The 16,535-nt window shown below is 44.9% G+C and overlaps 1 protein-coding gene across 1 annotated transcript; it reads left to right on the top strand.

The window, feature by feature from the left end:
- Positions 1-8,475: 8,475 nt before the first annotated feature.
- Positions 8,476-14,924, top strand: T265_03260 (hypothetical protein; the record flags this gene model as incomplete). The annotated part of the gene is made up of 4 exons (XM_009167693.1): positions 8,476-8,503; positions 12,526-12,781; positions 14,300-14,420; positions 14,608-14,924. 4 exons carry the CDS (start codon positions 8,476-8,478, stop codon positions 14,698-14,700), a joined length of 498 nt encoding a protein of 165 aa, XP_009165957.1.
- Positions 14,925-16,535: the final 1,611 nt, after the last annotated feature.

Raw genomic sequence — 16,535 nt, 5'->3', positions numbered from 1 at the left:
GATCCCAGATGTTGTTTTGGTTGACGGGCTAGGTAGGCTTGGCTCTGCTGAGGTTCAATCGGGTAGTCATCTAAAACCTGACTCGAGCCGCGGGAACTACAACGACAGACGTCTGTGGCAGTCACGTGCTGACTGCTTCTGTGCAGTAGTAACTTACTAAACCGCTGAAACCGCTTAGACATACGGTGCCTCCCGCATGCAAGCCAGACTCTAATACAGATGGGCCACATCACAACTGGCTGTAGGTGGCACGGGTTCAGTTACTGCCGCTTGTGAAACAAGTCTACTAGAACCAATGACTGAAACCCCTTTTGGACAAGACATATTTTGATAATGACCTTCACTGTCCCCAATCCTACAGGATGCTGAGCAATCTGCCTGTGGAGAGACGCAACCAATTAGACACAAGTTTTGGGTCTCGAGCAATGCTGAAAACTTTCTGGAGGCGTGGACACGTGCTCCTCTTGGGCTGGAGTACAACACAATTCGACAAAATGTCATACCTCAGGTGGAAAAATCACCTTATTGGATCGAGGATTCCGGAGCTGAAGAGATGGAGCAGACGAAGGACTCGTGGAATATGCATAAAAGTTTCTAGTTGCTAGGCGCAGCAGGCCAAAGGAGGAATCCGGTTGGTGATAAACTAACCGACATGTATAGCTCGTTTATCCAAAAAAAAATAAACAGCGCCGAAATCGTCGGTTGAAAACTTCAGAGAACAATTCATTTAACCTTCAAACATGGTTGTAGAGCATTGAAACTCCAGGTTTCTCATCTGTTGTTGCTGCTGACGATGATGATGATGATGATGATGATGATGATGATGATGATGATGATGATGATGATGATGATGAGGATGAGGATGATGATGATGATTCTGGTGATGATGATGATGGTGATGATGGTGATGATGATGATGATGATGATGATGATGATGGTGAAGATGATGATGAAGATGGTGATGAAGATGGTGATGATGATGGTGATGAGGATGATGATGACGATGATGATCGGTTGCTCCACCTGTTTCTCTGTAACCCGCTCACTATTCCACAGGTAACTGATCCAGAGGGATGGTCGCTACGAGTTAGCGGCAGGGAATTCCTGGAACGTGGTGCCCTGCATCTTCTGCCTGGCTTGTTTTCCAACGCTCGGTGGTCTTCCGCGTGGTCAGATGATACTATCACTTTTGGAGGGAAAACTTTTTGGGAAGTACTTTAGAAAGTGGTATTTATTCGGTCAGATATGTCAGAACTGGTTATTACAAAAGAGGTTCATGAAGGCAAATTTTAGTGAAAAAGAGGTATGGAACTCAGCGAACACCGTGAGCGTGGCAAGCCAACCGCTTTAGTGAATTCGGTCGACATCGTCAACAAACAAGGGTTCCAATTTTTTTCTTCAAAAGTTCCAAAAGAAAGCTTGTGTCTGCCTTAACCTTGCGATTTCGGGTGGCCGGCTCAATATCCTTCAACATGGGTACGAGAGTTTCCCTCATCATTCTGCGTATCACCAAATGACTTAGGTGAAGTTTCCGTTCTCAGAAGGTCCCTAAAAGTCTGCCGGAGCATCTACTGAGCGCCACGCAATAGGATTGTTTCAGCCTGCAAATCGATGTTTGTTGATCATTGTAGGTAGGTTTTAAGATCAACTCTGATGATGCCTTCGGAACTTTGCTAAGAAATCAAAGACCGAAACTTGCGATCATTTGCGTTAACCCTGTTTACCAGAACCCCATTAGCCAAGGCTTTGTGCTCACAAGTTAGACAGAATTAGGTCTGATCTCATCCGACTCACCGTTTCATTTGTGCCCGTCTAACTCAATGCTGTACGTTGGTTGCGATGCCGTCAACCTGTTTTGAGTTTGAAACTTATGAAGGCAAAGAGACTCCTGTATCTTCTGGCTGTTCTGCTTCAGGTAACTCATGCTCCAACCTTCCTTCACTCGTTACAATTTAAAGAAGCCAGAAAATTGTTCAGCTTCGAAGTAGTCGATGAATCGATAATGCACTAAAATTAGCCATCTCTGTGCAACGCGCTAGCCTGCATACTACTTGAGAATGAGTCAAGTTCCCCACTGCATAAACTCGAGTGGATTCACTTGCGTGATAGGCTGACCTTGCAAATAATTGATCGCGATGCTGATGAGTTTAGCTCATCGTCATGATTCTGCCGACAGTATGAGACCACAAATTTATCAGAGTAAAGATTATGGACTGGAGCCTAATGGACAACTTAGTTGTTGATCACTCGCACCCAATGAATCATTGTTACATATGTACACCAATCAGCCTTGTTCCGAGAACTTTTGACAGAAATCCACCCACTCTTGCTGATGTACCCGACGACCAGTGGTTGTACGCATACACTACTACTTTGGTTTTTATATACTTCTGTTTGGACCGGTCGTACAGACCGGATTAAGGCGGATTACCACTTTCATCAAGCTATGGTGAACCGATATGGGCTAGCAATTGCAATCTTGGATTCATTGGTGGGTACTGATGACGTACCAGTAAATTTCACGGTTGTCAGAGCTCCAGTGCAGAGGGGAACCGCAACATAGGGTAGTTGAATAAACGATCATTGGCGTGAGCATTTCAAGTATGATGACTGCCGTTTCGGTGATATCCATTGTTGATCACGTGAGCTGTGCGCCTGAACGAGAGAGTTATTGTGAGTGACAGTCAAACAGAAAACCTTTCGTTAAGTCATAATACCTTTTTCGGTGCCTAGCTGCCACGCCACCCGAGGGCTGAAACGCTGTCCAAGTCCAGACCGGAGCAGGCGAGATGCCAATTGGGGTTGGAGCCAGTGACTTCGCGCCTTAATCAGTGAACTACCTCCAGATTGAGGAATACATCAGGACGCGGTAGTAAATATACTGCTAGTAATATGGAGTACCCAGTCGCGCGTTCACCCCCCACATACAAAACATAAAGTGCCAGCCTTTCTCGAGAACACGCGCACCAAAGTTCTTCTAGGTCTTGCATGAACTATAATGTTATAAGAACATCCCTTTATCCGGAAACTCAGTTCCCGAATGCCTCTGAAGAATACCGCTGAGAACTCCGATTATAAAACGCAGTGGTATGAAACTGTCGGAAGTGTCCGAAGTGGAAAAGTCCCTACTGGTGACTGGGAACAACAGAGCCATTTTGTTGAAAGAATCATTTGCGAATCGTCCTCAGTTGACTGTGATTCGTAGTATCACTAGTTCTCTTTTTACAAAAACACATACCCTTAAGAGTTAGACCAAAGAAAAAAATTTACCACCTGACCAATTGTACGTATTCGGTTTCCAAGATTTGCGCGTGATTATCGTTGTCCGGTTACAAGGTCAGTCTCATTTTCTGTTTTTCCAAACCCCGACCGCGACAGTTTTGATTTCAGACAATCTAACAGACCACTTTAGAAACGAAAAGACAGTGCAATTGGAGGTTGATAATTATCACCCTGTGATGATTGAATTCAGGTGGATATTGGTATCCAACAGTCGCTGTTCCTCTCCGTCAATTATGCTCTTGGTGAGATTTTTGGTGTGATAGGAGACTGTGCATTTTGGCAAATGTCAGGGGACACTCCGTATGAATCTGCTCGGTTCAGAATTAACTGCTTTAGAAAATTCAGGCGTAAACCAGGGATCCAGCTTGCATTCAAGTTGGTCTCCGATGAAAACTAGACCGGTGTGCAGATAAGTATATCTGGTGAAAAGTCAACACCGATTTAAACTTTTAGATCGATTGTCTAACCATCAGTTCAGTTATTTAACTAATTATTTGACTACTTGCAAGTAGTTCGAACATTTTGTATCAATATGGATCGATTGATTTCGGGGATTAGTCCAGTGCTCAGATGTTTCGAGTTCCGTTGGATCCCGAGAAGCACAGTCACATGCGCGTTTTCATGATTGTTGACGAAACCAAAAAGAGACGGAGATATTCATATTGTTCTACCTTCCGGATGTGACAAAACTTTGCATTTACCAGTCATTAAATTGAGCAGGATTTGGCTAGTTTAGGTAACGAAACTGGTCGTTGGAACCCAGCCAGATCTCTTGTTTGTGATGTTGCTAAGCATCTGCATGTGCTGCATTGGGCTTCTCCATGTTTTGGTTGCTGCGATATTCGAAATATCGTGATACATGTATATGCGTAATGCACTACTCATAAGGTCGCTGAAAAATCTTCAGCAGCCCACGACCGGTTTCGCCCTTCTTGGGTCTCATCAGGTAGGCGCAGTCATCGAGGCTCCGTCAATCTTATGATCTAGCTGAAACAAATTTTACGAAATTGGAGAATTTTGCAACCAACTGGCTTTTGACGGAATATTCACCTGGAACCCAGCTAAATTCCACATTTGTGATGTTCTCAGACTGTGGAAAAGTTTTTTAGAAACCTTCTGAGCAAATTGTTAAGTCTGTAACATACACTTTTCTCAAAGGAACTCACTACCCATAAAGTTACTGAGAGCCATTCAAAACCCCATGATCGGTTTTGACTTTCCACTTTTGGTTTTATCAGGCTAACATAGTTCCCGAATATCTGCCAAACTTGTGGTGTGCTTGAACTCAAGTTCTAGCTAAATTAATCTATTAATTGGAACTGAGTTTGGTACACTACCGGATGCTTAGTTTAGTCCCACATTTTGGAACGTCAAGAAGGACATTGAAATGACCTGGCACCGGAATCCCCACTTGTCTGCATACTCATCAACGAATTTAGGGCCCTTCAAATGGAAATTACCCCAAACTTTAGGTGAGTTTCTTCACCATTTTCATTTCAGCGGGAACTTTTTATTTCTGCATTTTTGCTTTGTTACTGCAAATTACTAAGTAGTGTGATCCTACTGACAATTAGGGGTCGGTAAATTGTCTGCCAAATGAGTCAAGTACATTAAGTTCAGAATCCATAAGTTAATTGAACATTGCGAGATAAAAATAGGTCATTATATGAGTGGTTTTTCGGGGTAACTTGGCTCTCGTTTCTCAGCGGTGACGCGGAAACTCCCATGTTGTCGTCCATCCAATAATAATCAGGCCATACATCGCTCATCAGCCAAGATGCATCAACTTTTTGCAAGTGACTAAAGAATTAACACTAGATTGAGTAGAAACAAGACTTTTTCTCCGGAAATTCACAATGATGTTCTTCCATGAACACGGTTCCGCCGGAAACTGCCGGTCCAGTAATTACTAGTTTTCGTGACTAATCGCAATTAGACAGAGTTGCGTGTCCAATCGTTGTTCAAATTTCGAAATCGGCTGATAAGGGCTCATTATGTTTACCACCGACGTTTTTTCGCCGTTCCCCATCGTGAGGACAAAAACTCACAAATTCCGAGACTTTTTTTCTATTTTCGGCAATTCAAAAGTGAACTTGGAGGCTAGAGATGCAGCTACGGTTGAATACGGAATTTCCAAGATATTTCTGGGGATATATGCTGCCTTGGTTAACCTCTTGTAACGCTTTGCTGAAACTGGATACGTGTGTCTTTGTGCATACCTTTGGGCAACAATTCATTTTACAAATCCCCTCCAGGTCCCATCCGACTTGATTGAACAGTTTAAATGTTGCGTTGAACTTCCTCTTCGTTATGCCAGGCGCTTCCTAAATGAGTCCTGAGGACAAACTAGGGAAGTTGTCAAACGAGTGTTTCAGTACAGCTAGGATCTTGTGATACGTTCGTGCTTCAGAGTCAACCGCACTGATCAGCTGATTCGCTGGCTAGCTTACCTACACACGTGGCTTACTGTGACATGACAGACTTGTTTGATCTGAAGCCATGTACATAAGGCACCGGAACACGCCGTCTGGATACCCCGAACTACCTCAGATTTAATGGAGTCGACGTTTGTGCTCACGTGTCACCAGTAACCAAGGGGGTCTAAAATGCGGTGCCACTCACCGTGGACCTTGTGAGAGGTGCACCGATCTTCCACAGTTTGGTGCAAATGGTGCATTTTCGATTAACAGTCAGTAAAATTGAGGAGAATGTTTATAGTCCAGGTAGCAAAGATGGTCATTGGTTTGTTTGCTGAGCTGAACGATTAGAGTGTAGACGTTTCATCACCAGTCAGGGTGACGTCATCGGTAGGTTGTTAGGGTGCTTGGTGAAGCGTAGCAGTCAGTTGGTCGTTATTCGTCGAATAGTGTGTCATTGTACGTCTGACCTCAGATCACGATTGGTTGTTCGGTTGGGCGGATCCATTGGTTGATCTGTTATCCTGTGTCCTGATTCGTCGGTAGCCTTTGTGCTTGCCCTTCGATGGTTTTGTCTTCTAATCAATGCTGGATTGCCCCCTAACCTTGACCTCTACCGCTACCCCTGTAGTTAATCCGAATATCTGTGAAATTCAAACAGTAGTGGGTCAGTTTCATCGGAGCATTCAACTAGGCTATTTCCAGAAGTTTCACTGACGCCAGCATGATTAGGTATACGTTCAACCTCTTTAAACCATTTTAATATTTTTAGCTGCGAGAGGTGAGAAACCTTTGAAACTTGTCGACAAAAGTTCGAGCAAATATTTTTCCATTGAGATAGACTTGATCAAGTCGGAATATGCACATAGAAAATGTCTCAGTTAGAGATGTTTTCATTCGTTGTATGTTTACTTATAAGTAGTCGAATGATTGAAAATTTCTGGTCGTAAGGTATTCCAACTAAGTTATAGGCTTGCAATGTTTCTCCCCAACATTTGGGATGGTACGTCTAAAAAAACTTCGCTGTGTTTTGGTCGAACCCCTATTCGGTAGAATGTGGAATTTTGAAAACATGCTCTCAGAGCCAGTTTAATTCGTTCGGAAATCTCTCTGCGTTCAACATCTCCGCTCGATCTGACCAATTTGACCAGACATATAAAGATGATATAATTCTATTCCCGGAGTCCCAGTGGGCACCTAGGAAATCTTCGTACGTGAAATCTCAATCAGTGTAACTTTGCCCACTACTGATGGAGCAAGCGAGTAGTGTCTAGTGAAGTGTCAAAATGCCGTCCCCGCATCCAATGGAAGTTTGGTACAAGAAGTTCAAAAAGACGCTTGAGGATGTTTTTCCCTTCAAAACTTCCGTGCAAATGGGATTTTTCACTTTGGTGTCTAATTGCTTGTCACCACTTATTTCCGGTAGGTCGGTGAGCGAACCCGCACACCTTTTCCGCATGCCCGAATCCCACTGCTCATACAGCAGAGAACCTCAGTGGTCTATTCTTCTGTCTGGTGCTTGGATGCATTACACTGCCCTCAGGGTATCCCAAAGGTGAAGACAGGTCCAGGAAGGCGTTACATTTCACAGATATGAAGATGACACTTGCTTGATTGCGATCATGAACAACAGTATACTTGACTCAGGTATTTGCATGTACTAAAGAAATGACTTGCTGAACAGACTGAGCAATTGGTCATCCATCATCAACCGGGATTTGTTGAGAATGGTGAAGAATGGAAACATGAAGGATCAAAGGAAACCTGAAGGGTGTGAACGAAACAGTGGAGGCCAAGCAACGTCTTTGCCGACTCCCTGTATGGGACCCCGAGGAGCGATGCATAAACTGTTAGAGATATTGTCAGACATGGCGCTCGGGCCTTCAAAACTTAGCTCTTGCATCAGTTACATCAGCTACCGGCTGCAGTCCGTAGCTATCTACCAACCTCTCCAAATCATCGGTGGACGAAACTTTGGCAGCTAGAAACACTGTACGGTAAGTAGGCGGCTTCTAGAGCTGAGGATGATCATGATGAAACGTTCCCACGCCTCATTCTTCTAGCTCCATATTGATCCTATCAGTTTCTATCCAGCGCGACCCCTTCACACCAACCAAGTTGACATGATGATTAGACACCAAGGAATCGATGTATCAGCTCTGTCTGGCGACGATCGAGAGTGCATTGTTTTCATCCAATTTTTTCAGCCGCTGGTAGAAGATATCCACTGGCCGTGACGGGCTTGAATACCAGGTCGTCTCACGATGGGTCGGGCACACCAATCACATCTCTCAAGCGTGAACACGTGTTCAGACGTGGAAATTCCGACACGTCCAACGTGCGCCGATGGAGTAGTGGTAACACGCTTGCCTCGCATCCAGGATGTCCGGAGTTCGAATCCCGGCGCGGCAATTGGATATGCACTGCTGATGCGCCTTATGAAAAGTAAAACTCGAGTCCATTGCTCCCCCCCTCTGGTTTGGACTCGGCGTAGTTACATTAGAACAGGAGGACGGCGGTTCAAAGGAGAGGTTGACGGAAACTCGGGGATTGCGCCTACCTGCTAAACCTCAAGAAGGGCCAAACCGGTGGTGGGCTGTCGAAGAGTTTCCAGCAAACTTGTGAGCAGTTTTCTTTACTAAAAAAATATACAGCGATAACGCAAATATCGTGCCAGCTGAAACATGAGGCGGCCTGTCTGCAGCACATTCGGTTGCAGAATATCAGAAACGAGAGATTCAGTTGAGTCTCTCGTGAAAGCCTAATTCATTTGCAAATGGGTGTATTTAGCGAAAAGGGAGATGGTAAGTTTGGAGTCTCATATCAACGGCCACCTGATCAATCATCAGTAAACGCACCCTGGCCACCAGTATCTTGGTTTTCCGCCCGTTTGCTTCTATGTTTTGTTCCAGCTAACAATTTGTGGTTTCATCTGGGGGACTTATTTGTAGTACAGTAATAATCGTTCAGCTGTAACACCGTTTAGGTGCTTAACTGCAATACTACCCGAAGGAAGCGCGAGGACTGGGATACCGCAAGGCCGCCCATGTCTGGACAGGCGAAGTCGAGATGCAGAGGTTGGGTTCGAACCACGGACTTTCCGGTCAGTAAGTTCTCGCCTTATTGACCCAGCCATCCTGAGCTCAAAACAACTTGAGAACAGCGGATTAAAGCTCTCCCATGACTATTTGGACTTACTTCAAGATGACGGATCTCTTTGCTTTCGATCTGTCCGCCAAACAGAGTCGCGTGTGTGGATATAAGCCTGGCGCTGCTGGTTGTAAATTCGGACAGTGATGATAACAATAGAAAGATTGTAAGTTTAGGGTTTCAGTTGGGATGTGGTATGTTCGGTTTGAATCAGCCAGCCTTTGCCACAAGCTCGAAACGATCACGTGATCAGCATACTGTAATGTGGACTAGGTGTCAGTGTGACGTCGGTGACTAAGCTGGCCTTGGAGACGAAGTGAATACCCAGGCAGTGGTTGTCAAATGAATTCGCGTGTATCGCCATTGAGCGAGATTCCTTTGATCTGGATTTTGAGTTCAAGCGGCCGCAGAGGAAGGAGAGGTGTTTGCACACTTTTTAGAGCTTGCTGGTTCGTGAGGAAAGTCATGATACTCAGTAGGTGGATAACAACATAAACTGTGGCGGACCCCATCCTCTGTGCACAAGCTTGCGCTCTCACGAAATGTCGACTAGCCTAGGTCGACAAAAGACTAGCTATTGCATTGACAGATAGAATCAAACAAAGCAGACAATGCAGGGTTCAGCCAATTTTAAGGCCTCTTCGTATGCACGAGGTGAATGAACAACCCTCCTCGTCTAGCAGCTGTACTGTATTCTCCATGTTTGTCTCAATTTTTCAGCGTCCCTTACTGTGTACAGCGGTTCATGGAATTAGTTGTGCTGCGCCACTGGCAAAAATACCGCTTGTCTCGATTCCATTTGGTACCTAGCTGCCAAGCCTCTGAGGGAAGCACAAGGGCTGGGATAATGCGCCTAGACAGGCGCAGTCGAGATGCCGGGGTTGGGTTCGAACCCCGGCATATAGCACCGCGATAACCAAACACATGCAACCGACCTGCCAAATCCAACCGAGAGGTTCCAATCAGAACGACTTCTCAAGACCGTACACACCCCCTTTCCAACCAAGGTTGGTCACATTTTCCAAACCAACTATGTTTTGGTCTGATAGCCTTGTAGTGCACTAATCGTAATGTTTCTGAAAATTCGTCGACAGCTCACGACCGGTTTCGCCCTTCTTGGGGCTCAGCAGGTAGGCGCAGTCCCCGAGTTTCTGTCAGCCTTATGTTCTACTTGAACCCAAATTGCATGAAATTAGCGAATATACACTCATTTGCAAACAAATTTGGTTTTTCGAGAGACTCACATGGAACCCAACTGAACCTCTCGTTTGTGATGTTTCCAGGCAACTCAATGTGCTGCACCAAGCTGCCTCATGTTTCAGTCGCTACGATATTCGATATGTCATGGTACGTGTATATGCGTAATGCACTACTCATAAGGTTTCTGAAAATTCGTCGACAGCCCACGACCGGTTTCGCCATTCTTGGGGCTCAGCAGGTAGGCGCAGTCCCCGAGTTTCCGCAACTCTATGAGTAGTGCAAACGGGTGTATATTCGCTAATCATCAAGTATTCTTTCCGCATCGACAGTGCATTTAAGCTCGGTTCCCTATATAACAATTGTGGTACATAAGGTACTGGTCAGAAGCAGAAAACCAACTTTGTGATTAATGATTTCACACACACACAAAGTCGAGAAATTCCACACGCCAAGGCACTACTAAAAAAAGCAGGCCAATCAACAAATGTGTCAAGTTTGGAAATACGTGCGTCCACATTGGTCAGAAATCAAAGAGAACAACAATCGCTGTGTAGGCTGGCATCCAGTGACCTTTTGCTCTGATTTGCAAGTATAAATCGTCAACACTGAATTCGCACAGTCACATCTGTTGTGCTATTCCACAAGTCGGTGAGTTGTGTCCTGCAGTAGTCAATGTCTAGCTAGAGGGTTAGATTCATACTTCAGACTATAATTCATTGTGTATTTTGGGCCATTTATTTGTGATATTCCATGTGGGATTTTGTAACAGATTTTGGTTATACACCGTACATATACCACTCTCAACTGTACTATACTGTGCTATACTGTACTATACTGTGGCTCAGTGCTTAAATGGCGAATTCACTGACTGAAAGGTCTGTGGTTCGAGCCCGACCTCTGCCTTTCTGTCTAGGCTTGGGCAACCTGGCACTAGCCCAGCCCTCATGCTCTCTCTGGGTGGCATGGCAGCTGGGTACAGCTGAATGATACTGTACTGTACTATCGACTATATGTATTACTATATACATGTCTAAACTTGGTCATTCTTTGGACAGTTATCGTCGTAGAATTGCAAATTCACCAAAACTGGTCCACACATTAGGCTCACTTTTCCTCTCTCCCTATTGGTCGCAAAATGACATGGCACTACCTGGTTCGTCAGACAAAATCTTCGTGATTTTCAATTCCCAAAATTCTAAACACTCATAAATTCTCAACTAGAAGACTACTGGGAAAACAAGCAATCTCAAAAGCTATTGGACATCTGAGACCATTTGCCTGGCATTCTATCCTCATTTCTTGAGGATCGCAAGACGACTGGTGACGACAGGAACTCAGATAGCAAATCGCTCAGTTGTAGCACCTATCCGGTGTCTAACTGCCATGCCACCCGAAGGTTGCACGAGGGCCGGAATACTGCCAGGTTGCCCAAGTCTAGGCAGGGGAAGTCGAGAGGTAGAGGTCGGGTTCGAACCACGGACCTTCCGGTCAGTAAATTCACGCTTTAACCACTACCATACAATATAATGCAATATAATATAATATAATACAATAAAATATAAACATAATGTAGTATGATATGATGTAATATAGTACAAATGTGTGCGTGTAAATGTAAATAAAAAATATATATGTAGTATATTAAATATAAAAGTGAAAGATAATCAAATACTGGTTTGTCCTTTTGCTGTTACTGGCGAAAATGAAAGACCTTCGTTGCTAACTGAACAGTGACAGACAATTGAACAGAGAAGCATCTTGTTTACAAAAACTGAATATCCACCTTCTCCTTGAACGCGTCTTCCTGAACTTTCCCGGATATTCATTGACCATCGCTCAAATGCAAACAAATGCGACTCCACAAATTCCGTAACAGATCTCACTTTTCAAGAGACGCGAAGAGGATTTACGAGAAAACACGCTACTTGCATGCCCCCATCAGTAGTATCCGCCGTTACGCTGGTAATTTGAACGATACGTAGTTTGTTGCCCAGCTTGATTTAGGCATCTAAGGGATATTCTTGTTCATTTTGGAGGCAAACTCATCCCCATGGAACAATACCCGACTGCCAGAACAGTTTGTTGACAGCGCAGTTAGCCTGAAATCCAGTAGACCGTTTTAAAAAAAACCAATATTCGAACGGTTTCCTGATTGAACATAACGCTTCCGTGACCAGTCAACCTCGACATCGTTGACAGTAGACGTAAATGTTGAGACAAACTTGAAGAAAGCTTGATAGATTTGGGTGCTCGCGGACGAACCCACTGACCAGAGAGTCCGTGGTTCGAACCCAATCCTGGTATCTCGACCTCAGTGGACTCGGATTAGGCAATCTCCTGCTTCCTTCGGTAGGTATGGAAGCTAGACACCAAAATGGCTTTACTGTTGGATGGTTATTTCTATTTCTATTACTATTATATAGTGTATCAATCTGAGCTATAAGGGTTTGTTTTTCTCCATGCCTTTCTAATTTAGGTCTCATGGCGCGGATCGGTCACGGAGTGCAAGTTGGCTTGTCATGGGTGCACGAACGGGATGGACGAGTACCGTCAAACGCGATTGACGCTGGCTGCGGCGTATACATTGGTCGAATGAACCAAAATGGCGATCTACTCCCCGGCAAGGTCGTGCCTCGTCTCAACCAGGCTTATTGCGCTTTTGGAGGGCGCGAACACTCACACCATTCGTATGAGGTGCTCTGCGACACCGCCGCTCACCGCACCAATAAATGGTAGGCTATTTGACGTGAGAAACTACTTTCAAATGGTCTCCGAATTTGTTTTGTTCGGTCAGCACAACCTTACTATCAGCCTGAAACAATTTTTTTAAATTTCTCAAGTGTTTCTTTGGAAGTCCACTTGTAACCAGTATCGGAACAACACATAAAGAAGACAGTAAGAAACTTCTCCGCCCACCGATGAACTGTATCTATCATTTGGATGTAACATACTTCTTGTAATGTTGCTGAAAATCCGTCGACAGCCCACAGTCGGTTTCGCCCTCCTGATTCGGGCTCATTTGGTAGGCGCAGTCCCCGAGTTTCCTTTAACCTTATGTTCTACTTGAAACCAAATTGCACCGAGTTGGTGAAGTACACTCATTTGCATACCAAGTTGGTTTTTATGGGTGACTCACCTGGAACCGAGCTGAATCTCTCGTTTATGGGAGATTCAGATGGGTTCCAGGTGTGTCTCCCGTCAAAATCAAATTGATATGCCAATGAGTGTATATCGCTACAGAAATTGATGTCCGAAACTTCGGCATTTCAGTCCTTACCGGTAGGAAGATTGCCGTACTGGAGTTCGCAGACGGGGCCCTCGTCGTTTTTGAAGGCGATGTTCAAACGAAACCTCTGTTGAATAAATTGACCGACTTCATATCATCTTTTGGCATGTTTCAGCGGACTTTACTTAACTCTGTGGTTGTGTTAACTCTGGCGAAATTGTGTTCGATTTAGTCAGTGCACGAATCTCACAGGATCGAATCACAGTGGCTAACCTGCGTCACTTGTGACGTCAAAAGGTTATACCAACGTGTCACAAGAGCCGTGTTTACCAGGCTAGAGTAAGGGCTGTATTGTTGCACGGTTGCGAACCACGGCCGGATGATGTGAGGTGTCTTCAGGCGTTTTTCCTCTGGTGTCTAAGAAGCGTTCCTGATGTCCGATGGAGTCAGCGACTTCGTAACGAGATAATTAGACGACTCGTGCGTCGTTACGCATAAGATACTTCAGTCACGGAAAACGACCAGTAATATTAACTGCGTTGGATCAGTCGTGTGCTATTCATCCAAAACGCCGTCTACCGGGACGAGAGTTGTTCTTTGTTCCTCCTTCAGAATGTGTACAACGCGAGAATGTGATGTAAAAGAGGTTACGAAGAGTCTGGGTTGTTTTAGGCGAGGTGCGTCCTTCACAATGGGGTCCCGTGACCTTACTTGCTCTTGGCTGGAGACGGTGCAAGAAATGGTGACTGACCGAGGTCAGTGACTGACTTTCGTGTTGGGCGTTCGGAGTTGGGGTGACCACAGAATGCTCGCAACAGCCCATCTTCAGGTCACTCCCTCACCTACTGTTTTCTCTTCGGTACTTCCTACACCGCCACCATTTGTTTAGCCTCTTATGAAGCAAACATGGTTAGCTGAAACAAGTCCTCCCGTTTATCGCTGTACTTTTCTGTTCTAAGACGTACCAGCTCTTTTGATGCTTGACCTTGACCTCCAAACTTTCTCCCTGTTTGTTTAGCTACAGCTGGGAGAACGCGAACAATGGTCATGTCCCGAAAAACGCCATTGTGGCCGGCTTGGCGTCAGATGGCTCACCACTGTATGTTGCCCGTGCCCACATAAATGGAGAGCGAGTCGTTGGAAAGGTGAGTAATTCTCGATAATTTGTCTTCTTTCTGACACTGGATAGACCCCTGGAGATGTACCATCAGGGATCACCAAGGACTGTTAAGCAAAACTGATCAGCCCCAAGTCTAGAATTTTCTACCAGACAAGTATAAATGTTGTAGAAAAAAAGAACCATAATAACTTGGCCAATTCACTGACTTTCAGATACACGGAGGACATCACTGTGGATATTTCCCATACGGAGGAGAAGAACATAGTCTACACAGCTACGAAGTCCTTGTCTGGCGGGAATTTTGAACCATGCGGACGAGAAATTTTGTTTTATGTTTGAAAACGTGATGTATTTGCTACATATTTTTACATCTCACTTTCCTTACTGCTCGATTTTTGCCCGACAGAATTGGAAGGCACCCGTTCGGACTAGGTCGATTTTATGCGAGCTGCTTAAGGGACTGATTTGCACTTTAAGTGCACTTCTTTGAAGGTTCAAAGTTCGGAAACCGTCTATTAGTGCACCACTGTTGATGATGTCCATATTACAAATCAGAAGGAGTATGCACTAATAAAAGTTTTTGGCATGGTGGACAGTGGTGGGTTGCAACACGTATAAAAATAAATACAATGCGAAAATGGGAGCAAGTCGAAAAAAGAGGAACTTATCGTCTGCGAGAGTTCCTTGATGAAATTCCGGACGGCGGGTACGTGTTTTCTTCGCAGCGCGACTGCTACACGTGTTCCATAATTGTCCGTGGATTTGTGGAAAGTGGTTGACTTGCTGCTCCCCGAGCGCGCGCTGGTCTCAGCGTGCTGACTGTGTTCGGTTTCCCTATACGTAGGTGCGTTTGCGTGTACGTGGGTGTGACAGCACATGAGTTGTTGCTGCGTTCGCTAGACGGTACAGACAATCGATGTCCGATCAGTCACCTTAATGTGACGTGGCTTGCGGGTATGAAAAAAGACAAGTTTCGTGATCCAGTGAGCGACTGTGAGCTGAACAGTCAAGTGTGTGGGTGACTGGGTAGCTACACACTCGAACCCGTAGTCTAGGCCAATGTGCTCACTTTGCTCACTCTTCATCCGCAGATTACAACAGCCAATTTAGTGTTTCCAGAAATGGGATGTTTCCTCCCCAGATAACTCGTTCCTTCCAAAAGGGGATCTCTGGCCTCGTCCTGGCCCTGCAAACTGACTGATTGAGCCGAAGAATCTTGGCGATCTGGCCCAAAAGGGTTCAAGGTGTTTTTTTGCAGATTTCGAACATTGTGATTGTTTTCCGTTCAAACACAAGGACCTCCAAAGGCCAAGTTTAACACGTTACTGGTTAGGTGTTTTTTTGCAGATTTCGAACATTGCGATTGATTTCCGTTCAGACACAAGGATCTTCAAAGGCCAAGTTTGACGTCACTGGTTGTTGTCGATGTGCCCTGCCGGTGCTACCTAACGAAGATGGTAACTGGACTGTCGAAGGTTTTCAGCAACCTTATGAGTAGTGTACTAGGCCAGTCGTTCTTTCGTGTGTACAGATATGGTGGTATCGACACGGGAATTCTCTCGCTGAAATATTCGTTCATTCATCCATGGCTCACTAATGAAACCAGTCAACTAGAACAATTGATATTGGTAATCAACATGACACTTTAGAAACGTTTAAATTAGGCTGACAAGGAGTGGTGGCATTCGACCTGACCTATGACTCACCCCAAACTATCACATGTTCATCACTGAGCAGATTTCACAGTATCGATTTTCTGATATGGTTCATCCTATAACACAGCATCATGTGAGTGACAATCTGATACCATCGTCACGACAATCAATGGCAAAGTGGCATCTTCAGGTTTAATGAACTTAGCTCGCTCAACGTCTGTGAACGCAACTACCAAGTGTAAGTGAATCCTCAGGAGGGATGGAAAGTGGTTGTTCAAGCGCTTATCAAAGCTGAAGAATTGATTCGGTTTTAGATGGGATTATTGATCCTAGCGGACCATCTGGCCGATTTAATGTTAAAACAGTGCTTGTCAACTGACCAAGTTGATCAACCGAACAGTCCAGAGGGAAGCTAAGCTTTCAGCAGAGCTGACGAGGTACGCATGTTGAGTACCTCATAGTCAGCGCCATCCATTTGGTTGTCT

This window comes from Opisthorchis viverrini, assembly GCF_000715545.1.
Source record: "Opisthorchis viverrini unplaced genomic scaffold opera_v5_45, whole genome shotgun sequence".
NCBI classification, from domain to species: Eukaryota; Metazoa; Platyhelminthes; class Trematoda; order Opisthorchiida; family Opisthorchiidae; genus Opisthorchis; species Opisthorchis viverrini.
This window is presented reverse-complemented; position numbering and strand designations above follow the sequence as displayed.